The 25795-nt window shown below is 35.4% G+C and overlaps 1 protein-coding gene across 1 annotated transcript in view; it reads left to right on the top strand.

The window, feature by feature from the left end:
• Window positions 1-25795, top strand: part of LOC131162437 (calcium-transporting ATPase 3, endoplasmic reticulum-type) — a 132256-nt gene that overhangs the window by 37816 nt on the left and 68645 nt on the right. Inside the window, exons 10-14 of the mRNA XM_058118897.1 lie at window positions 9654-9739; window positions 10865-10966; window positions 11047-11100; window positions 11741-11842; window positions 13773-13831. Coding sequence (XP_057974880.1) covers window positions 9654-9739; window positions 10865-10966; window positions 11047-11100; window positions 11741-11842; window positions 13773-13831 — 403 coding nt within the window. The remainder of the gene's footprint in view (window positions 1-9653; window positions 9740-10864; window positions 10967-11046; window positions 11101-11740; window positions 11843-13772; window positions 13832-25795) is intronic.

The raw sequence follows: 25795 nt of genomic DNA, 5'->3' as shown, positions 1-25795 counted from the left end.
GAGATTGCCCGAGCCTACCTCGAGAAAGCTACTAAGCGGATGAAGAAGTGGGCAGATCAGGGGAGAAGACCGCAACACTTCAACGTAGGTGACTTGGTGCTTGTTAAGCTCAATCCTGAACAAGTCAGGTCACTACGAGGACGAGATAGGAGACTACTTCGCAAATATGAAGGACTAGTCCCCATCTTGGCCAAAGTCGGGAAGGTCTCCTACAAAATCGACCCTCCGACTTGGATGAAAGTGCATCCTGTGTTTCACGTCAGTTGCCTCAAGCCGTACAACGCCGACACTGACGATCTAAGCAGAAATCAGTCAGCCAGAGCAGAAGTGAGTACAGTGCAACCTGACAGACGTGAAGTTGAAGAAATCCTTGCAGACAGAGAGTTCAAACCCTCAAGGAAGAAGCGGCAGGAATTCTTAGTAAAGTGGAAAGGCCTTGGTGACGAAGAAATTAGCTGGGTTTCGGCGGAAGACACGCAACCGTTCGTAGACGAAGTTAAAGTGTACCTAGCGTCAAAGTCTACGGGGACGTCGACCGCATAAGTGGGGGAGAATGTCACGAGCTAAGCTTGTTCAGGGCATTATGCTTGCCTGTGACCGCTTGCCTTGTGTGTTTGGGATGGGTTTCCATCATGTAAATACTATTGTAGGGTTATTTTCCAGTATTTATTTCATTGTAAGCCAAATAAGGCAGTATGACTCCTCGGTCACTTTGATGTTTCCTAGTGCCAGAGTGAGAATGGCCCAGAAAGCTCTTTAGGGGAGGGTGAGTGTTCATCAATCATTGTAAAACTCACTAGCAATTGTCAACGTGCTTAGCCTACTTGCCCCCCTCGCTAAGTACAACATGTCAACGGAGGATTTGTTAATGAATTACGTTTGCTTCAATATTTACTGCTTGGTTGCCACGGCTTTCATGAATTGATTATTATTTCCGCTGCTATCTGATTGAATGTTAATGAAAGTGCTACGTGGATGAATGTTGGTAAACAATAGGCTGGCTAGTTAAGCAAGAGTGCTTTAGCTAGCGCCGCACGGCCCTTCACAACGGTGTGAAAAAGGCGGACCGTGACACAGGGCAGTGGCTCCCTGGACCCAGCCTTCTACTCATCTTGGTTCAATGTTCAGATGTTTTGGTTTGTTACTTAGTTTGTTTCATAAGCCAAAAAAAATATTTTAAAAATTACAAAATAAATAAATCATTTTTTAAACGGGTCACCTGTTTATAATACGTTTATTAAACGGGTGGGTACGGGTTTATACATTTTATTTATCATAAACAAAATGCCATCTGGTACCTTGTGCTGTAATCTAGTTTTCCCTGTTGCGTTATAGGATTTACTGATATCAATTCTGGACAAAATGTTTAATATAATATATTATTTGGTATCATATTGCATGCATACTTGTGCTCAAGTTGCCTAGATGTTGAGCCGAGTGCTGCATCAGATCATTAGTATCTGACTTGAGCCTGATTTCAGGTGCGGGCTTGGGTTCAACCTACATCCTAACATCCCCTACCGTTCTGCTTGTATGACAAAAGTATATGTTTGTCTTAATATATATTGGGAATCTTTTGTATTTTGAACAGAATTTCTAATTTAATTGTTTTAATAATTTATTGATAATTTTTAAATTGGCTAGAAAATGAATGGTAAGTGTTAAGGCTTGATATGCGTTGTTGGCCCACAACCTAAAAGCTTAAGCTTTTAGTTGAAGTGGTTATCTAAGCTATGGTTGCCAGGAGTTCCTAGGTTTTAGTCTTGTTGCCTGCATTTATTGCTCTTTGTGAAGAATTATCTTATTCCTTGTAATGGACGTTATCTGTCATTTGCTTATCTTTCCATGTGCAATCGGCTGCACGTGTGGCGTAGTTTTTAAAGCTTGATATACATCGCCCACAACCTAAAAGCTTAAGTTTTTAGGGGAAGTGTTAATCTAAAAGTAAGATTCATCTTCAACTTTCTATAAAATTATTTTTTAGGTTTCTTGTAAAATTCCATTGGTATTTTTGTAATATTTCTAAAGAGAGCAATGGTTTTCTCTCTTGCACAAAGACCTCTCCACCTCATCTTGCTTGCTTTTTGGCATGGTGCTGTTAGTTCTTGATGATGGGGGTTCGTTCAGTTTTGATTGAAGGGAAATCCTTTCGGTATGAGATTGGATAAAGTGGGGAAGGTTGCAGCCATGGTTTTAAAATCCATACCAATGACCGACTTGGTGAAGCTATAGGGTCCGTTCAAACGATCAGACCTGCAGGTTGAACTAGTGATTTAATCAGTGATATGTGTGTGTGTGTATATAATAAGGATGTTTATATTGATAATTAGTATCATTATTAAGAGTTAACTAAATAAATATTAAATAATAGTGTGAAAGATGATTGATATTTTTGAATTTATATTACAACAACAACAAAACCAAGCCTTAAGTCCCACTTAGTGAGCTCGGTTACATGAATCCTTTCCGCCAATTTATGCAATCATGGACAGTTTCTTTTGACAAATTTAGGGCTATTAAATTCTTACTATCTCATTCTAAGTTATTTTAGGTCTACCCCTATCCCTTTTACTACCTCTCACAATAATTAACTCACTCTTCCTCACTGGCGCACTATGTGGCCTACGTTGCAAGTACCCAAGCCATCTTAGTCGTCCCTCTTTTATCTTATCTTTTACAGGTGCCATGCCTAACTTACTACTAATATGCTCGTTTTTTAATTTATCTTTCAATGTTATACCATTCATCCATGTAAGCATTCTCATCTCGACAACTTTCACTTTTTGGATATATTTTTTCTTATTTGCCCGACATTCTAATCCATATAGCATAATTGGTCTTATGGCCGTCCTATAAAATTTTCCTTTTAATTTTAAGGGTATTCTACGATCACAAAGTACACTTGAAGTACTTCTCCATTTTACGCAACCTGCTTTAACTCTATGCATTACATCCTCTACAATTTCTCCTTCAACTTGTATTATAAATCCAAGGTATCGAAATCTACAAGTGCTATTTTATTTCTACATCATCAAGTTTAACTTTGTCTCCAATATTCCTCCTAATATTATTGAAATTACATTTCATATTTTTTGTCTTATTTCTACTTATCCTAATGCCTTTAGATTCTAAAGCTTCTCTCCTTAATTCTAACTTAGCCTCTACTCTACGCCTAGTTTCATCAGTCAATACAATATCATCTGCAAAGAACATACACCATGGAACCTCATTTTGGATACTCCCAGTCAGTTGATCCATCACTAAAGCAAAAAGATATGGGCTCAAAGAAGATCCTTGTTGTACACCTATTGTGATTGGAAATTCTCTAGTCTCTCCAACTATAGTTCATTACTCCATCGTACATATTCTTAATGACATTAGTATACCTACTAGATACACCTTTTTTTATGAAACCCACTATAGAACTTTCCTAGGTATCCTATCATGCGCTTTCTCTAAATCAATAAATACCATATGCAAATCGCTCTTCTTTTTCCTAAACTTTTTCATTAATCTTCTTAAAAAATATATTGCTTCTGTAGTAGATCTCCACGGCATAAAACCAAAATTGATTTTTTGAGACCTTCATTTCTGGCCTTAACCTTTGTTCAACTACCATTTCCCACAGTTTCATTGTATGACTTATAAGTTTAATTCCATGATAGTTATTACAATTTTGAATAACTCCTTTATTTTTATATATAGGTATTAAAGTGTTTTTCCTTCATTCATCTGGAATTTTCTTAGTTTCTATAATTGTGTTAAATAAATTAGTTAACTATATAATTTCATTATCACCTAAGAATTTCCAAACTTCAATTGGGATGTTATTCGATCCTATAGCTTTTCCATTTTTCATTTTTTTCGTGCAGACTTAGCTTCGTTAACTCTAATCTTGCGAATAAATCCCATTTTTTTAGTCTTTTCCTCATTTGTCAATTCTTAGTTTAAGCCTTTGATTTGGTTTTCATTATATAGCTTACTAAAGTAATTTCGCCATATTTCTTTTATGTCTTTTTCCTTAACAAAGACAATATCATTCTCACTTTTTATACATTTTACATTACCTAAGTCCATACTTTTTCTTTCGCTAGCTCTAGCAAGTTAATATATCTCTTTCCCCTTCTTTTGTATCTACAAATTATTAAATGATCTATGTTTAGCTTCACTAACTGTCTTTTTTGCATCTTTTCTCGCTTTTTTATATTTTTCAAAGTTATTCATGTTTCTACATTTTTGCCATGTTTTATACCAAATTCTTTTTGTCTTTATGAATTTTTGAACATCTTGATCCCACCACAAACTTTCTTTGCTATTCGAGAATCTTCTTCTTGACTAACCTAGAATCCCTTTTGCTGTTTTTTTAATAGAGCTAACTATTCTACTCCAAAGAGTGTTTGTGTCTACACCATTGTCCGTAGTCCAATCACCATCTTTGATCATTTTATCTTTAAATTTTATTATATTTTCTCCCTTTAAGTTCCACCATCTATCCTTTCTCTTCCATTTTTTAATACAGATATCTAACACTAAAACTCTATGTTGTGTGGTCAAGCTCTCACCCAGGATAACTTTACAATCCTTGCATGATAAACGATCTACCCTCCTAGTTACGAAAAATCTATTTGACTTTTATTTTGCCCACTTTTGAAGGTTATTAAGTATTCTTCTCTCTTCTTAAAGCAATTATTCATTGTAATAAAATCGTATAACATAGCGAAGTCTAAGATCATCTCTCCAGGATCATTTTTGTCTCCATATTAATATCCTCCATGTATCCTCTCATAACCTTTATCACCCCTTCCAATGTGTCCATTTAGATCTGTTACTATGAATATTTTCTCAGTGCCTAATTTGCCTTGTATAATACTATCCATATTTTCCCAAAATTGTCTCATAAGATTTTCTGATAAGCCTTCTTAAGAAGCATAAGCACTAATGATGTTTATTATCTCTTGGCCTAAGACCATCTTGATTTTTATAACTCTATATACATCTACAAAACTATCTTTGAAGTTGTTGTCTTCAATAATTCCTACCGCATTCTTATGTTTTTCTTTTCTAGTGTACCAAAGTTTAAATCCTGATTTATCAATTTCTCTAGCTTTCTCCCCCACCCACTTAGTTTCTTGAAGGAAAATTATATTTATTTTTATTCTAATCATTGTGTCCACAATTCCCATGCTTTTACCTGTAAGTGTCCTTATATTTCAAGTTGCTAATCTAATCCTAGTCTCCTGAACTAACTTAATTACCTGCCTACATTTAGAATGATGTGGGAACCCTCACATATTTGACAACGTACCCAGGCACTGACACGTCGCGTTGCGAGGACCTAGACCACTCTCACCCACTTTTCGTTATACCCAGGTGGTACAAGTGCAATACGTCGCTCGTAAGGGATGCCCCAACAAATATTCAGTAAGGATTCATATCATAGTGATCTGACAAATTTTATGCTGGCTGTAAATTACCCAACGCAACCCTCCTCCTTTACTTGGGCTCGGGACTAGTTGTGTGTGAAAAGATTAGGACATTAAGTGCATCATAGGTAGAGTTATATTTTTGAATTTATATTAATTAATAAATATTATATTATATTAATATAAATTTTTATTTACTTTAAATTTATTTACGTGTAGTTTTTGATCAAGAATTATATTTTGAAGAAAGTAGGTAAGAAATTCATCTTCTGTTATATATTTTTTATATTAAATATAATTAGAAATAATTTTTTTTTTTAAGTATTACTCTAAATTAAGAAAAAAATAAATATTAATACTTAATAATGTACAAAAACAAATATTTTTTTTATTAATTTGTTACATATTTCGTTTCCTTTCACTTTGCATAACCAAGTATTAAAATTTTAGATTCCTTTATCTTTGATGTTACTTTGCTTGATATTTTTCAAGTTTCAAACAAAAACTTCAATTAAAAGATTTTAAATTTTGATGAATTTTATATAATTTTGGATGCGCATTTTATACATATATATGTGTGTGTTTTCTGTTAACAAACAATTGTGTTGGTGTTGTAAGGCTCTTTCTCCAAATGCTGGAGGTCTTGGGTTCTAACCCAGGCGGTTGCAAAAAAAAATTCAGACTTTTTTGTTTTTAATGAAAACCTGATCAACCAAGCTGACTTGCACGGTTTGGCTGAGTTGGATCGAGTCATTTGAGTCGGACCGGGGTTTGACCGGATCACTCAAAATCCAGTTCAAGCCCCCTGTCTGGTCCCACTGGGTTGGACCGGCCAGTCCAGTTTTAAAACTATGGCTGTAGCTTTGTTCATTCTTGAGAAGAATTGGCAAAGCAATCAGTTGGTAAGACTTTTATCAGCTGTAGCAACACGGTTCTCGCAGGGATTTTTGTCTCTTGCTGGAAGGTTAAGCAAAGGTTTCAAAGCTTTTGGGCGGGTTACCTTAGCTATTTGGATGGTGATTTATGCAATAAGGGCAGTTAACTTCTTGGAATTAGGGCATGGATGGAAAGGCAGAAGGTATTCTTTGTCCCTGAAGGGTTGAAGGCAACGGGTGGGGGGGAAGAACTGATGATGCTGATGTACTTTTGACTTCTAAGGGTGTGTTGGAGGCAGTCTGTGTTTGTTGTGGGGGGAAGATGCAAGTGGAAGTCCTTTGGCCTGCTTTGCATGATCAATCGATGTTGCTAAGGGCAAGGATTCCAATTGAGGAGTTGAGTTCAAAAGTGGTTAAGTTTCCTTGCATGGATGAAGGGATGATGAAGGTTGTGTGGGTTGGGTCTGTGTCTTTGATGGTTACTTGAGATCTGATCTGGTTGTTTTACAGCAATAAAGGCCTATTAAAACCTCTGATGGGTTTGTCGGTGTAATGAAATGGGGGGATTTATTGAATAATGAAAGCGATGGTCTTAGTGAGTTTGATTGTGGCGGGGTTTACTATTGGATGAAATTTGGGAACAATGTGGATATAATTCTGATTCCAAGGATGTTTTAGGGGACTCATCACACGTACATCCATCCCCTTTGGATGGATTGGAGGGGGGTCTTTATATTTGAAAATGATGATTTGGTTAATGATCTGCAGCGCAAGGATGATATTTTACCAACACTAGTGGAGGATATTTCAAGGAAGGATTTAGAAGTTCAAGATCTCATGGATAAATTGGATTTAAAGTTGTGATCCTGGGGAAATTGAAGTGCATTTTGATGGGTGTAAAAACAATGCTAAAAAGGGTCAAAGGGAGTTAGCTAAGTTGAAGTGCTTGGTGAATTATGAGGGAATAGGATTGAAGAGGGGATTCCTTGATTAATTATTAATTATTATTTTGTATTTATTTTTTTTCATTTTGTTTTATTTTATTTTATTTTATGGGCTGGAGTTCTTGTTCTCTTTCATTGTAATTTCTCCTTCTCTTTGTGTTCTTTTATTATAAAAAAGAAAAAACGCTCTGATGGGTCTATCAATTAAGGAGGCCCAGAGTCAAATTTATGATTCTATGTTGGGCTTGGTTAATGAGAAGGAAAGCCCTCTGGGTAAGTCACAGCTAGGCCAACTGAATGGGCGGTGGGACTTCATCAACCTTTGGAGCAGAAGCAAGATGCGACTGTCTCAACGCTTCGCTCGATTTCAAATCAAATCCATGGTGAGGACAGAAGTAGCTGTTCCAAAAGCAGGGAAGAAAAGGTGGAATTAGAAAAATTGGTTTCCAAAAAATTCAACTAATATTCTAGAGGGTGATTTTTCCTGTTCAGGAGAAGAATGTTAGTTGGTGGGGTTTCAGGGATGAAATTGAGTGAGCTTCTTCTGAGAATCTTAATTCTTGTGAAGTTTAAATTCAGGACTTTATTGTTGGTTTTGAATTCAGGATTTTATTGTTGGTTTGGAGGGAAATTCAGCTGATAAGGGTGTGAATTCAGACAATTTTGAAGAGTCAAAAGGTTTATGTTCGCCATAAGGAAGTGCAAATGGGTTTTGAAATGAGGAAACATCTTGAAGAAAAAGCGAGATTTGTTTGGTGAGAAACAAAAAAAAAAAAATTTTTTTAAAAGAGATTGAAAAGGTGCTTTGAGTAGAGTGAAGGAGCCAATCAGTGAGAGGGTATACATGCAATGATAGTAAGAGATGGTGGATGTTTTGGATGATGTTAGTGTAGGCAGTAGTGATTTTGAATGTGACGAGGGCTTACTTTTGGATCGAATTCAGGATCAACATGGATATTCTTTTGACTCTTCTTCTGATTGTCTCGAGGACTTATCTTATGTGCCGCCTCCTCCTTTAGATGATTTAGATGCAATTATTATTTTTGAGGATGATGTTTCTAATGAAGAGCAAAAGGTAAAAGATGGAGTTCTGCCCACTCCAGTTCTAGAAATTTCTGGGAAGGACCTTCAAACTCAGAGTTTGTTGGATAACGTGGGCTTTAATTCGTCTGATCATGAAAGAAATGAACTTAGGCTTGACGGTGGTAAATGTAAGGCGAAGAAGGGGATAGAGCAATGTTACCTAGAATGTGGAACGGGAATGGGATCGCAGTATGGTACATGCTCTAAAATGTGGGACGTTAGAGGTGTACTTAAATAGATATATTGGTGAAAAAGAGTGTAATGCAACTTGTATATTTTGGAGAAGATGTTGAGATATTCCTAAATCTAGATGAGATTTTCTGCTCTAAAATAGATTAATGACAGAAATAGAATTAAAATGTGACGATTCCCACTTTTGACTAATAAAAAAAATATATTATGTGAAAAATATTGAATTAAAACTTTGGATTGTTAGATTTAGCATTCCGGAACAAAAATCTACAATGTTTTGGAACATTTTACCCAAATGTGATTCGTTAGGGTGTTAGCTTTTTTCAATGACCATGGGTTAGAGGGAATTAGCTTATTTTAAGTGTTTGGTAAACTATGATGGGAATGGCTTAAAGATGGGGTTTTCTGGATTATTGAAGTTTTTATTTTTTTATTTTCTGTTTTTGTTTTTTCTTTTATTTTTCCACTCGCTCTGATTGTATATTCTTTCTCTTAATATATCTTCTTTTTTTATCTAACAAAAAAACAAACAAATAAGAGTTGTGTTATCTGGCATGCATGACTAGTGGCTTTTGAAATAAATGTCCATTTGTCCTTGTGAAAAATTGTTATCATTGTATTTTGTGCTTAGGTATTAAGGATGCATGTGATGAGTGGCATGTTAATGCTCACCTACTGGCCACCAGCCATGTTTCTGAAAATGGCAATTTAACATCAACTCACTTTAGGTTTGAAATGTGAATTGTCGCCTGTTATTTAAAATGAACAAGATGAATTGGGTGCATCTTATGTATCTAATTAAATATTTTCATTACTTTTTCGCACTATTATAATACTTTTAACTGAGCTGCTTTGACTATTGTACAATAAGCATACATGACGTTTTTAGCTTAATTTGAAATGAAGGACAAAGGTTGCTTTCTTTTTGTTCTTTTCTCTTGCTCGTGGTGAGTGGCAGGCCAAGCTTTTTTTTTTTTTCCAAAATAAGCTCACTTTGTTTATGTGCCATTATATGCTTGAGAAATGGTCATTAGATGTGTAGTAAGCCAAATTTGTTATGCCTTCTGATGTTTCTTGTCTTTGATGAGGTCACTGTATGATAACACTTAGCCAAAATTTTTGTTTGATGATGACAGGTGAGAGCTGCTCTGTTGAAAAAGAGCTTGATTCTACCTTAACGACTAATGCTGTCTACCAAGACAAAACAAACATTCTTTTCTCGGTAAAATTATGAAACTTTGTCCTACTATGTACCTGATAGTTGTGACTTATTTAAATGTCAATGTCTAATCAATTTAAAGTAGATGATATGTGTGGCATTCACTTTTTATTTATAGAAGATACGCAGGGAATATTACTACTTCTATAAAGCTTGTCATTACATAAGATACTTGCTTCTAAAAAATGCCATATGTTAATCATATATGCATTTGCATGGCTTAATCATATATGTATTTGCATGGCTTTGTCTTTTTGTGTACATGAGTGTATATATTTACTGAATATATTATTATTTTTTGTGGCACTTTATGTGTACTAATGACTTGGTATGCAAAGAGATGAAAAAAATGATGAATATGATTATTACAGTTGTTGCTGCTCAATGGTTGAGTACCAAAGTGCGGGATCTGTGGACGTGAATGGAACTTCCATCATCCACAGTTTTAATGGTTTTCTTTCAACAAACATGTAATTGGACAATATGGTGTTCATAACTTTTCTTTTGTATGTCATTAAGAAGTCTTACACCACCTTCATGGTAAATTCAATATTTATTAGTTGTTGTTATCTAGGTATCATTATTAACATTTACCCAATTTATGCGATTTCCTAAGTCCAGTCTTCCTTTGGATTTTTCTCAGTTGCGGGGTTTTGGATTTCTATACCTGGATGTTCTCACTCATACTGAAAACTGAAGTGATTGATTGAACTGTGCAAGGTTTAACATGAAAATGATCAAAATCTGAACTGTCCAGGCTCTTGATGTCAGAAACTTTGATTTTTTTTTTGTTGTGTCATTTAATAAATGCACAAAATTATTTATTTTTACATTCCATTTTATTTCTAGGAATATAATTGATCTTTTATTCAGTTAAAACTTTCCCTGGCCCCTCTTATATTTGGACCTGGTATGCTAAGTTTAGGTTTGCCATTCATGTTGATCATTGTTTGTATGATTTCATATGGGTTGGCTTGCTTTACTGAATTTCTTTGCATAGGGAATTTGGATGCAAAGTTATATTATACTAGACCATCACCTGTACACTGGATGACTTAGCTTCATGGCATTATTAAGTGGTTATAATTTATTAGTAATAAACAAATACCAATGTATGGTGGTTGGCAGGGTACAGTAGTCGTTGCTGGTAGAGCAAGAGCTGTTGTTATTGGAGTTGGTTCTAACACAGCAATGGGCAGCATTCGCGATTCAATGTTAAGAACTGAAGATGTAAGCATTGTCTATATATCTTTTGAGTTGCTTTTGTAAGCTTTTGTAAATTCTGACTGACTATATGCATTTGGCTTTAGGAAGCAACACCATTGAAAAAGAAGCTGGATGAATTCGGTACTTTTTTGGCTAAGGTGATCATAAATCTTGTGACTGCCTTCCTCCTTCAGTCTTCTAATCTGGCATGGATATAACTTCAAACTTTGGAGGACTACTTCAACACTTGCACAATGGAGATTGGATTTTCCCACTGGATGTATGGGCAAAATTGTTTCCTTGGAGCATACAAAAAATAGGAAAGGGGCTGTTTTGGTTTGATTGACATATAGATTGTCAATGAATAATGCAACAGTTTTTATATTTTGGACTAATAAATTTATTTCTAAACTGTCATAACTGCAACTTACTTTAAAAATTATGATGTGTATGCTTACTCCCCTGTGCGCCCCCCGGGGGGGGGGGGGGGGGGTGGTGCACGATGCTTTTCCCCTTGCCCTGTCTGAAATGACCTGAACTCTTTCTTCTTCTTCTTCTTTTGGCTGGCCTATATTAAGCTTTTTCTTAGTGTTGGGCAACTTAGCTGTATGTGCATGTGTATTATATTTCAGTGAGTGAGACATAACTAATGCTGCATATAGTTATTTTTTTTTTCTAGATTGGAAAAAAATTTCTCTCTATCAACTCCCAAACATCTTCCAGCTTGGTCTGCTAGCTATATTTCAGGAGTTATTTTTAGTTATGTAGTGAATTTTTGAATTTATGTGGTCCTTTTAGGTCATTGCTGGTATTTGTGTACTGGTGTGGATTGTTAATATTGGTCACTTTCGCGATCCTGCTCATGGGGGCTTCTTGCGAGGTGCAATTCATTACTTTAAGGTAATGTTTCATGTATAAAACTTTTTTTTTTATTTTAAATATTTGATCTTACAGATTGCTTTCTTTTCCTTTTTTTTTTTTGGAACTTATGTTAGGACCTTTACATATTCATAGTTTTAAATTTTAATTCAGCATGCACTTAATGAACTACTTCTACGCTACCTTGGCACTAAGCGCCTCCTGATTTTGAACTTCATGTTTATGCATGATGAAGTTTTGCGATTTTTGTTTGATTCTTTCTTATGTTTAGCATAGACCTTGGTGTTATTATTCTTTTATTGTTAAATAATGGGTTTTCTTGAAATTAGATATCTATTTTGGAAACTTATATAGTTGTATGAACGAAATGCATAAAATGAAAAGAAAAAAAATAGGAGAAAAGAGTTTTGTTTTTAATGAGGGCAGATGCATTTTAGGCTTGCTATGCTATAACTGCATTCTTAGGAGTTATATGCTATCTTTTCTATTTCCCTTTTTCTGTTTTTGTTACACTTTAGAGTGAAGATGTAAGTGGGGGCAATGCTTTTGTCTACATTGCTTGTTTTCTATTTATTTGTCAGTTTTAGCTGTTTTGGCAGCAATTGAAAACCAGATTTCTAGGTTTCACTTGTGTATACCACAATACTTAAGTATCTAGAATTCACCTTTTTGGATTAAATAATAGTGTTCACAATTTTTTTTAATGAAGAAAAAATAGATTAAAATTTTCTTTTGAATGTAAAATAAAAATAAAATAAAAACCCTAAATTTTTTTAAAAAAATTAAGAAGTGAGGTTAAAAATATTATTACTTAGTAAAAAAATTGTTAAAATTTTACTACAAAATTTTTGTTTGTATTTGCATTTTCACTATTTTAATCATATTTTAATTGATTTAGGCTTCACAGTTATTTCTAAGTTAGATTCATTAAGGTTTAATAGTGATATCATTAAATTGCTTAGTACTTGAAGATGAAAATTTTACTGGTGTTTGAAGGATGATATGATAATTAACTGTTACTTGATCCCATGACAAAAGTAAAGTTGTGTTTGCTAAGGTTTTTATTTGTTTCAATTTTGAGAATATAAACCAAACACAAGTTGCCAGTTTTCAATTTTCAGTTCTTGTTTTCAGTTTTTAATTTTCATTTTCATAAATTTTGATAGTGGTGTGAGACGCACCCTTTTATTTTCAGCTTGGTTGTTATTCAATCTTTTAGATGTTATTTATTTATGTATTTATTTATTTTTTGTTTTTGTTTTGGTGAAATCTTTACTTTTGCTCCTTATATTTTACGATTGGTTTCTTCATGGTCCCTAAACTATAAATTTTGGTTAATTAAACCCTATGCTTTCAAGGTTGATGCAATGTATGCCATCCATTACTCCTGATTCAAAGCATGGGTGACATTGTGAACTCGTGTTAAATAGGTGGCTAGATTACTGTATGGGTATATGTGCAGTTTAAAAAAGGAACAGAGTTACCTAGAACAACGAATTTGGAAAATAGCAAGGATGATGCAGAGAAGAATTTGGAAATTGTGTGAATCACATGAATATCACTTTTTTGTATCTTCTAAATGTGCACATGGACCCTAAGTAAGTGTGGCCTTGCCTTTTGAAGTCTTACCCAGATACAAAATCATGAAGTTATATCATATGTATGTCAAATTGGGAGTAACTGATGGTCTGGATTGCATTTAATCTTTGGTAGTACCTGGCTTATTTTCCAACAATTAATAGTTTAGGGACCATTTAGAAACCACACTGAATTTTATGATGCAAAAAAAATAGTTTTGTAACTTTTTATGTGCTAAGCAGTTTGATGTTTTACATGTATGGGTATCTATTTTGTTATTTATATTACTCAACCTAGTTTGCCTACATTTGTCCGTTTTGATTCCTATTTTGCCAGTATATTACTTAATTTCTTGCCTTATGTGTCTGCATAGATAGCAGTTGCTCTTGCAGTTGCAGCAATCCCTGAAGGGCTTCCAGCTGTTGTTACCACGTAAGTGCTTATAACTCTGTTTGTTATAGCTAAATGATCCTTGAATTACTAAATGATATAAGTGAACCCCTTTTGCGTAAAATTTCCAAGTTCTTGTAACCAATACTTTTAACAAGTTTAATGCATTTTGAATTAGAAATTTAATGCTTTTTACTCTCAAGTAATGTATTTTAACAAATTTAATGCATCTTTGTCACACACCTCCCTTTAGGTTTCGCCCTACCATGGCAAGGTGGATACAGATACTTACGAGTTAATGGACAATAAAGGGTTCAAGAACCAGACTGATTTTATAAAAACAAATTTGAAAACAAACCACATTATTCATTCCAAGTGCATAAAACACAATATTGCAATTGAAGAGAATATGGAGAAGAAAGCTGAACTCTTTTATAGGGTTTCGGGCATCCCAAGCCCACATGTACTTGCTCAAGGCTTCAACTCCCTTTAGGTTCCACTGTGAACTGAGTGCTTACAATCATCTTAGTCTCTACAAAGATGAAGAATCATTGTTACACAAGTGAGGAAACCAAAAGAAAATGAATCTTCTCAAAAATAATTTATTGACAAATGAAGAACAGTGATAATCTCGCAAGAGTACATGGTAAAAAAAAAAATTCTAATTACTCTCTTAAGAAAGATTGAGAAAATGACATGTTTGAAGAAGTTGGAGAGTAGAAAAAACTTAGCTAATGATGTTGAGGGGAAAAACGGTGTTTCTTGAGGCTTTTGGGGATATTTTTAGGTTTTGGTCAAGCTACACAAGTTTGGTGTATAGGAGTCTATTGGTCACAGAGCCGGTTGACCCTATTTTGGGCCAGTCGACTGCCTACCAGCTATGTAATTCAAATAGTGACAGATATCAACAGAGACAACACAGGCTGGTAGCAATCTATGTGGGGCAGTTGATTGCCTCGATACAAAATGCTTAGGGAAGTTTCATTTGAGCCTATTCTTGAAATTTTCTTCAAACTTCGGCATTTTTTTTTTAAAATTTTAAGCATAAAATCATTTCTTCTACCATTATAGTTAGAATCATATAATTCACGACATTTGGTTCGTACGATTCATGTCAATTCCGCACCAGTTCAATTTGAATATTACTTGCAAATATAAAAACAACTTGATTGTTGCCGAATCTATTGAGTCACTTCACAAATTAACGAACCGATCTTAATCCATTGATTCACACGATTCTAGACCTATCATATCCTGATTGATTTATAGTTCCCAAAACATCAACTTTTTTATTGCTTTTATTATTATACAATTACCTTCCATTCCTTCTCCACGTAAGCTTGTGCCAAAAAAAGGAGAAAATAGAACATTAGATCTTATCTTACCTTCACAAAACCATTCTTCAATCTTGGGAGTATAGTGTTGTTAAAATTTAGAAAGTTGGTTTTTTAGTTTGTTCAATTACTATCATTTTTTAAGTTAATTATTTTTTCTATTTTTAATTCGAGAGGGAATATGCATAAATATTATTATTTTTTAAAATTGTTGATCAACACAAAAGAAAAATAAAATTCATTTTTAAAAGATAATTTTTCTTGATCCCTTCCAATATTTCTTGACTCACTACCTTTTCATTTGTTTAGGGAAAGCATACACATGAAATATGATTTTTTTATTGTAAAAATTTAAGTGCGTTTTACTATTTTGCTTGTTCATGTCAATATATGCTGTCATTTAAAACTGGTTTTAGGAATTTGTGCAGAATCTTACAATTTGATTTGATTCTCAATTCCCAAAATTGGAATTTCAATTCACCAATTGAATCTTGATTTGACTACTATGCCTACCATATAAAGATGGTCAAGCATTAGATTTTTTTTTTTGGTAAAAAAAGAATTGTATTAAAGCAGAGAAGAATGTACATCAGAAAATTAGAAAGAGAAAGGAAAAGAAAAAGGAAAAGACAGGGAGAATAAGAAACCCTTCCTTACATCAATTGAAACTATTTACATAGAACGCAACCTAAATCGAGAACCAAACTCAATGTAACTAGGCCAATCAATGCTGCTGCAATTCTTCCACAGAAACATGACGAAAAAAACCATTTGCCAACACTTATAGTGACATAAGATATAGCACTCTACTCCAAGCAAATTGTTAGTTGTACCCTTGAATAATATGGTGTTCTTCTCCAATCAAACACACCAAATAATAGCCATAATGGTGCAACATCATAGAGCATTCCTATCCTTTCCTTTGCCAAAACCCTAAAAGTAATGGTATAAAAGCCCTTCAAAGTGCATGGACAGACCCAATTTTTTCACAATTATACCAAATAACTTATTCCAAATAGAAGGGCAATGATGAAACAAATGTGCACAAGTCTCTTCATTCCTTGACACAAATGTCAGGGTATAGGGCCTTAAGGTCTTAAGGTCTTCTCCTTTAAAGCAAATTATTGGTATTAATTCTTTCAGGTGTGTTAGAGGTTATTTATGTCTATGTCTTTTAGTATTATTATTATTATTATTATTATTAGTAAGTGTGTTAGTATGTTAATTAGTGAGAGTTAGTAAGGGTATTATTGTAATTAGAATGTATTTGATTTGTATTATAAATAGAGGAAGAGACCTATCTTCAAATTAGGTCATTAGACCTATCGTCAAATTAGGTCATTCATTTAATCAAAACCTCAATGTGGTATCAGAGCGTGATCCAACCTAAACCCTATCATACTCTGCCGTCACTGAAAAACACATTCCCGTTGCTGCCCTTCTTAGATCCACCTCCACCCACCCTTCATTATTTCACAAAACCAACCACCTAGAAAAAAAACGGAACCCTCTGAAGCCTAGCCCCACAAAACCCCGTCTCCGGAAATAGACCCACGCGCCACTTGCTGGCCAGCTGCCGGCATTACCGACCCCACGCGCTGGTGCATGAGGGAGTTTCCGGCCACATTTTTTTTTTCCCTCTGCCATGTTCAAATTGCTTCTCTTGACAATATTGTCAAGCTGTTGGGCATGTTTTTTGCCCAATGATCCAATGTTTTTCGACCATGCATTTGTGGTAATCCATTAGTTTTTGTTTGGTGTTTGTAATGGCTTCTTTGTGAGTTTCTTGTAACAGTGGCAGTGTTCGTAAGTTAATATTGTGAGGCTGTGACAGTGCTATCTCAGTTGATAAGTCGTTCACCTTGTTTGTGGTTGTGTCTGTGCTTCACATAATTTGTGATTGTCCCGATTAGTTTTGATTGTTCTTCTTGTTTGACATTGGTGTGGCTGCAAGTTTGTGAGTGTTGGGATGGAGTTTATGAATCCCAAAAATATATTTCCTTCATCACTGCCACAGATAACGACTCAAAAGTTGGATGGAAAGAATTATGTTCAATGGTCTAAAGCTGTTTTGGTTTCTTTAGCAGGATTAGGAAAATATAACTACTTCATCCAATATGATCCTTCTGATGAGAAGATAAAAGAAGTGTGGATTCAAGAAGATGCCTTGATTGTTTCCCTCTTGTGGTATTTGATGGAGCCAAAAATTGCACGGATGTGTATGCATATAGATACGTGCAAGGAGAGTTGGGATTTTGCCAAGCTTCTATACTCTAGTAACATTAAACGTACGTATGATTTGTCCTAGGAGTACTTTCAGTTACATCAAGGAGATAGGAGCATTGCAGATTATTTTGGAGATATGAAGTGTATTCATGAGGAGCTTAACGTCGTGCAACCTATAGCTGCCATCGTTCATGAGATGTAGAAGCAGAGGGAGCAGGTGATAGTTCTTCGGGTTCTAGTGGGCTTGAGACTCGAGTTTGAGGCAGTTCGGTCCCAGATACTTAGTAGTACAGAGTTGCCATCATTTGCCAATGTTTATTCTCGTATCCTTTGTGCTTACTTTAGCACACATTCTCCTGCGTTTGCATTTGACTCTGAGAGGACAACCTTTGCTAGACAGGGTGATTCTAGTTCTCTACCAAACAACTGAAAAAGTTATTGAGGTGGTTCGATTGGTTGTGGTGGTAGAGATGGACGAGGTAGAGGTACTCCTCGCAAGTGCACTCATTATGGACGAAGTAATCATAATATTGAGCAGTGTTGGGATCTCCACGCTAGACCTTCACATGTTGCCAAGGTAGCCACCATCTACTTCACACTTTTGGGGCCAGCTAATGCAGCCATTGTCAACGGACAGCAAAAGCTTTGCTTAGTGGGCAACGTAATGCAGCCTGTGTTGATCAATAGGATGCCATCCTCTTCTCTCAGTGGTAAAATTCCCTACTCCATTCTCTTTTCTAATTCTTCTTTATTCTCTTGCTCTCATCGTATATTTAGGTGTGTATCCTTTGTTCATCAACTAACTCTTGGGGTGGATAAGTTGGATCCTCGTTCTATGAAATGTGTCTTTTTGGGCTACTCATATACTCAAAAGGGATATCGTTGTTATAGTCCTGTGCTGCATCGCTCCTTTGTTTCTGTCGATCTTACCTTCTTTGTGTCTTCACTTTACTATTTCTTGTCATTGAGTGCTTATGAGCTCAATGAGTCTCTTCCTTTGCCTAATCGTCTGGATTCTGTTACTGTCCTTGCCCAACCAACCATCTGAGTCTCCATGTAGTTCGAGTCTTTCTCATCATCTTGATCATCCTAATTTGCAAGTGTATTCACGATGGTGGCTCCAAGGAAAAGATTCCCTTCTAGCTTGAGTAGCTTTTACTACCACACCTTTGGTTTCCTCGTTTGATGATCATATTTCCCATGATGTTGATCCTCCTATTGCTGTTTGGAAAAATAAACACACATGTACTCAACATCCCATTTCCAACTATGTTTCTCAAGACTCCTTATCACCCTCTTGTTATTGTTTTGTTATTGCTCTATCATCTATTACCCTTCCTAAATCTGTTTTAGAAGTCTTAGCCCACTCTGGGTGGAGGTATGCTAGGGTTGAAGAGATGAATGCTTTACATGACAATGGTACTTGGGACTTGGTACCTCTTCCTTGTGACAAGTCTTTGGTTCGTTGGCACTAGGTTTACACTGTGAAAGTCAACCTTGATGGTTTTGTGGCTCATCTAAAGGCTTGTCTTGTTGCTAAGGGATACACTCAGGTGTATGGTCTAGATCAAGGCCTTAAATTTTGATTTCGACTCAAATTTTGAAGCTCCAAAAGAACAGAAATATCGGCGGAGATTTTGATTTCGATGTCATTTTCTATTTTAATTTGAAAAAATAACAAAAATTAGTAGTAAAGCATGGAATTCTTTGTGAAACTTTAGAAATGGTTAACCAACATAATAATATAAGTTTTAGGACTAATATATTACAAATTAAATACATTTATGTTTTGTATGAGGTGGAAAAGTTGTAAAATAGTAGTATGTGTATCAAACATATTTGTAAGATAATGTACATTAAACATATTCAGTTAATACAAATGAAATTCATAAATCATTTAAATATTATTTATTATACAAATAATGATAATTTAGACATGAATGATTAAATAAAATGTTAGTGTAAGTTTATTTTTTCATATAATTTCAAAAGCACTTGTAATAATCTTTTGTTTCGATAAAATAAGTAAAATAAATTAAGAGAGAAATTTCAATTCACTCCTAAATCTCTGATTTGAATTCCGACAAAATTTCATTGTATAGTTAAAATTTCGATAAGTCTCGCTAAAATTTTGAGATTTCGATAAATTTGAGATGATTCATTGAGATTTTGACGAAAATTATGCAAGACGGAAATTGATTGTCATTTTGATTTTGAGGGTGACAGAAATCGAAAATTTTGACGGAAATTTCAACAATTTCGTGGAAATTTAAGGCCATGGTCTGTATAATTTTGATACCTTTTCTCTAGTTGCCAAAATTAGATCAGTGCGTCTATTCATCTCCTTGGCTACTACTTGTCATTGGCCTATGCTATTGGATGTCGAAAATGCCTTTTTGCATGGTGACCTTGAGGAGGAGGTTTATATGGAGCAACCACTTGGGCTTGTTGCTCAGGGGGAGTTAGGCTTAGTTTGTCGGCTCAAGAAGGCTCTATATGGTTGAAAAGAGTATCCCAGTTCGGTCGTTTAAGTGCTATAGTGTACTTGAATTTAGTCTTCAACCTATAGTACTTGAGTTTTGTCTTCGATGGTGTGCAGTGGATCATTTTGTGTTTTATTGTTATATTTCGTTGGGTAGGATCCTTCTTTTTTATTATGTTGATGATATTGCTATTATAGGTGGTGATGATAAAGGTATTTAAAGTTTCAAACTTTTTTCTATAGATAAAGTTTCAAACCAAATGTTTGTGGCCATTGAAATACTTCTTGGGTATAGAAGTATCTAGATCTCATTTGGGAACTGTTTTGTCACAAAGGAAGTATGTTCTTAGCTTGTTGGATGAAACTGGATTGTTGGGATCCGAACTAGTTGATACACCCATGGATCCTAACAGCAAGTTAGTGCTAGATATAGGTGATTTGCTACCTAATCCTGGACAATGTCGGAGACTTTTTGGAAAGTTGAATTATTTCACAGTCACTCGTTCATATATATCTTTTGCAACTGATTTTATGAGTCAATTTATAGAATTTCCATGGACAAGTCATTGTGACACGTAGTTCGCATCTTGAGATATCTCTAAGGTGCACCTAGGAGAGGTTTTTTATATTGTGATCAAGGCACACTTATATCCATGGATATATAGATGTAGATTAGGCTAGGTCGCCTTCTGAATGGAGATCCACAATCGGGTATTGGATCTTGGTTGGTGATAATTTGGTTTGTTGGAAGAGTAAGAAATAAACTGTGGTGGCCAGGTCAAGTACTGAATCAAAATATAGAGCTATAAGCTACTTGTGAACTTGTTTGGTCGAAGAACATGTTGGAACAATTGGGTTTTTCACATTCTCAGCCTATTAAGCTGATGCGTGATGATCAAGCTGCTCTTCATGTTGCCTCCGGCCTGATCTTTTATGAGCGGATGGAACACATTGAAGTTGATGGTCACTCTGTTAGAGAGAAACTTGTACAGAAACTCATTACTACTGCTTATGTAAAGTCTGATATGCAACTTGCTGATTTGTTTACCAAAGTTTTGGGGGGTTGCTTATGTTAAATTTATTTGTAACAAGCTAAGAGCATATGACATTTATGCTCCAGCTTGAGGGGGAGTGTTAGAAGTTATTTATGTCTTTTAGTATTATTATTATTAAGTGTGTTAGTATGTTAATTTGTGAGAGTTAGTAAGGGTATTATTTTCATTGGAATGTAATGATTTGTATTGTAAATATAGGAAGAGACCTATCTTCAAGTTAGGTCATTCATTTAATCAAAATCTCAACAAGGTGTAAGACTTACCAAGATTGAATCAAAATAAAAGCCTAACAAAAGGGTTGGCAAAGTTCAAATCAAATTGACTCAGTTTGAGTTTAACCTGCAAATATTCATCTTAATGCCAAAATATCACTCTAAACTAGTTTCTTATCACTGAAAACCAAGATTTCCTCGGGGCTAAAAATCTTGACTTTTTTATGATGACAAGCTGCCTGTGAAAAATTAAACATATGGTAAAATAAGCTTCCCTTAAATATTAATCCTCCAATAAATAACAAAAGTATGCCTTGGGGATATTTAAAAGCAAGCTTTCCCTCAACATATGCTTTATTATCTAAAAGGAGGTGATGTTGAACAAGTAGCTAGATAATGGATAGACCGACCCTCTTTGGGGCTGATTCAGAAAAAAAATTTGAGCCCAGTAAATTTAGGAGTATTTAATTAGGATTATGTTTATCTGGGGGGTTTGTTTATTTTATATGTCTTAAAGGTTTTATTAGTAGGTTGTATTCTTGTATGAAGTTTTGGTGAATTTGAAATTGTCTTCTCCTCCTCCTCTTTCCTTTCTCTCTCTTTTATTTGATGCTACATCATTTGGTATCAAAGCAAACATCATGATCCAGCTTCTTTTCTGCCACTCCAATTCCTCATCCAATACTTTGGGCTCATTCAATCTTTTTTCTTCTCCTTGGTACATCCTAATTCTTACGCACTAGTCATTATCTCTCGCTTCTTTAATTTCAATCACAAACTTTTATCTTCCCTTATTACAACCTTTATTTCTTTTCCCTCTATTTAAATTATTTGTCATTGTCCTTTCTGTCCCCACATTCAGCACAGGATTAAAAAAGAACAAGATTGTCTGACAGTTACTGCTGCAACAACACAGCCTTGCTGGAACATTGCTGCAATGCTTCCACTACCATGAAAAATAGAAACCTTCGAAAGGCATTCCCCAAATTTCTTCACCGTCTGACCATGTGTCTGGTACCACATGCTGACTGAAGTTTTCCCCTTTTCTGGAGTAGTTAGGACAGTGAGGACACCCTATCACCACTAACAGGATTGCCATCTCCAAATTTGCCATCACAGGCAAAACCACCGCTGAAAGAAAGTCAGGTACTGGCACCTGCGTGTGGCCACTTTTGCAGCAGATTTCCAACGTTCATTTTTTTTTTTTTATTCCCTTTGTTTTAGATTCACATTTTCTTCCAGCAATCCTAGCCCAATCAATTTTCGCCTGAGTCCACCAAATACCACGAAAAAAAAGGGTCTTTCCCTTATGAAGCCCTCTTCCTTGACATCAAATTGTGCAGGTCCTTGCATCTCTTTTTCAATACCCCCACCAAGCTCCTCTTCTCATTGCCATATTTTCACCCCACATCATCCCATATAAAGTGCCTCCTGTAGCCATTTCAACATACTGGTAGACCAGATGCATTAAAAAGTGCCATGTCATCATATTGATCCATACAGAAAATCACCCCTGAATTGTGTCCCAACTTGAACCAGACAACTGTAACCAAAACAAAAAAGCCTAGAACGATGCTAGTACGTGAGAGATTTCCGGCCACTTTTTTCTGATTTTTTTTTTCCCCACAATGTTCTGATTCCTTCCATAGACCATAATATAAAGTTGTTGGGCATATGTTTTTCTCAAAGATCCAATTTTTTTGATGAAGCATTTGTGGTCATTTGTTAGTTGTTCGGTGTTAGTAAAGGTCATTGGTGAGTCTTTTCGAACAGTGGGAGTGTTCATAGGCTGTTTTAGTGAGGCTGTAGCAGTGTTTTATCACTGTTGGTGATTTGAAGGTGTATCATTGTCATTTATTTATTTATTTTTTTGGGGGGGAGGGGGGAGAGGGGTTTAGTTGTGACTCATACATGGTGGGTCACCTTGTTTATGGTTGGCCCAATTGTTCCACTGCTTTGTGTTGGTTTCTTGGAGCTGTGTCTAAGTTCTTGGTGTTGTGGCGACCTTGTGCTGATTTATTTGCGACTTATTCATGGTGGGTCACCTTGTTTGTGATTATTTTGATTTGGTTATCATGGTCTAAGTTTGTGAGTTTTGGGATGGAGTTTGAAAATCCCAAAAGTATGGTTCCCTTGTTAGTCACTTGTTTGAACAAACTGCATATTGTGACTATATCAGAGGAGTAGTCAAGGTTTCTATAGTATCGATCGTCTCAACAAACACGTTGTCAAATTGCATCTTTTGCCCATAAAGATAATTCTATAGTCTGTATGTCATCTAGTATCTCTCCCACTAGTCCTTGGGTTATATATTCTGCTGACATAGATCATATGATAGGTCCGACGAACAAGTGTTGTGAGTTAGTTTCTTGAACCCCTAGAACGAGTCTTTGGGATGTAGTAATTCACATTTTGAGATATCTCAAAGGTGCACTAGGGAGAGGCTTCTTATATTAGGAATCTAGGATAAGGATCACACCTATATTCAGGGATATACAAATGCAGATTGGGCCGGGTCACCTTCAGACTGAAGATCCCCAACCGGGCACTGTATCTTTGTTGGTGGTAATTTGGTTTCTTGGAAGAGTAAGAAACAAATTGTGGTGGCCATGTCAAGTGCTGGTCAAAGTATAGGGCTATGATACACACTACGTATACTTGTTTGGTTGAAGAACATGTTGGAAGAGTAGGGTTTTCCACATTCTTAGTCTATGGAGTTGATGTGTGATAATCGAGTTGCTATTCATATTGCTTCCACCTTGTCTTCCATGAGCAGTAAAGCACGTTGAAGTCAATTGCCACTTTGTTTGGGAGAAACTTGTAAAGATCTCATAACAACCACTCATGTGAAGTCTGATTTTTAGCTTGCTGATTTGTTCACTAAAGCTTTGGGAGGTGCTTCATTTGTAACAAGCTAGGAGCGTATGATATATATATATATGCTCTGCTTGATGGGGGAGTGTTAATGGTTATTTGGTGATTTAGCATTATTAGTATGTTTTAGAGTTATGTTAGTAAGTGTGAGTTAGTAATGGTATTATGGTCTTTGGAATTGTACTTGGCATATTTTATAAATACAGGGTGAGACCTACCATTAAAGTTAGGTCTTCCATTTTACCTAATTATTCAACAGGGATCAACTTGTTTCAGATCACGAAACAATCTAAAGAAATCTAGATGGTAGTCACCAACCTAGAAAAGACACTAAGTTGGTTGGACTAGTTGAACTGATGGCTCAAATCGGTGGTCAAACTAGTGAGGTTGAGATAACATTGTATATATACACTCACATAATTACCTTTAAGTCGATCAAAAATAAAAATAATCAATAAACAAATTTGTTCTAGTAAAATAAGTAATTTATAAAAATATTTTTGAAATTTATTATTATTTATCGAAAAAGTCAAAACAAATATTAAAAGATAGAGATTAACTATAAAAGTGTAGAGTATTTGAATTTTTTTACATACCTATGCTTGTATGAATATGTTTTTATTTCCATGTATTTATCTTTTTGTTCCTAAAAAGTTAACAAAGAGCGCCCAGTCTAGTGGCAGGGCTTTAGGGAGTGAATCTAAGGGTCTGGGTTTTGAATCTTGTTAGCTGCATAGGCAGCATATTATTTTTTTTACCATTGGTGCCGGACTGACCCAACACTTTACTTGGTTTCAGCTGGGTCGCACCGATTTGCTCCGATTTGGCCGGTTTTGTAGTGGGTTACTCTATATCCGGTTCTTGACCATCATCCGGACCAACCAGGTGATTGGGTCTGGTTGAATTGGGTTGGACCAGCCAATCTGGTCCAAGTTTGAAAACCATGGTTTATCAAGCTTTAACACTCTCCCACACGTGCAGCCCAACAATAGGTGGAGAGATAAAAACATGATAGATAACACCCATTACAAGGAATACGATAACTTTTTATTTAAACGTGGGCAACATTACTAGAACCTAGGTCCTCCTGGTAACTGACTCTATACCAGGTTAGAGTACCACTTTACCTAAAACCTATGTTTTAGGTAAAGTCCAAGTTGGTGCTCACCCATTTATATCAAGTTTGCCCTTGAGGACTCCCCCGGTCCTAACACATGGTATTAGAGTTGGTTACGAAGAGGTCTTGGATTCTAGTCTCATTGCTGGCATTTATTGTGTGGTGTTTAAAAAATTATTGTATTCCCTAGAATGGGTGCTACTATCATGTGTGTGTATCTCTCCACATGCTGTTAGACTATAAAGTGGTATTTTAGTAAGTGGTATTAGAGTCAAAAATTCAAATTGGGTTCGAGTTTTATGCATGTGTTCTTGCGGATGTTGATCTCGTAGAAGGGCAGTAGATCCTATGAATTCTAATCCATTAGATGAGTGGACTCCCATAGTTTCATGCTCTTTCCCATGGTTGAGTAATGACTCCTAGTTGGTTGCATGACAAGTAATGGATTTTGTTCAAAGGTAAGTGATTGAAACTCACAATTGAGGGGTAGATTGTTTAGAATTCCACTTGTGAGTTTGCCCACATTGGAAAAATATAGTGGAGGATGGATGCTTATATACATGGTTGGACCCAACACCTAATGACTTAATTTTTTGGGTCAAGGTGGTGTTCATCCATATATATCTAGTTTGTCCATAAGGATTCTCCCGGTCCTAACAAGATATTGATGAGAATTCCACTTGTGAGTTTGTCTCACATTGGAAAA

The sequence above is a fragment of the Malania oleifera genome, chromosome 8, assembly GCF_029873635.1.
Source record: "Malania oleifera isolate guangnan ecotype guangnan chromosome 8, ASM2987363v1, whole genome shotgun sequence".
NCBI lineage: Eukaryota > Viridiplantae > Streptophyta > Magnoliopsida > Santalales > Ximeniaceae > Malania > Malania oleifera.
This window is presented reverse-complemented; position numbering and strand designations above follow the sequence as displayed.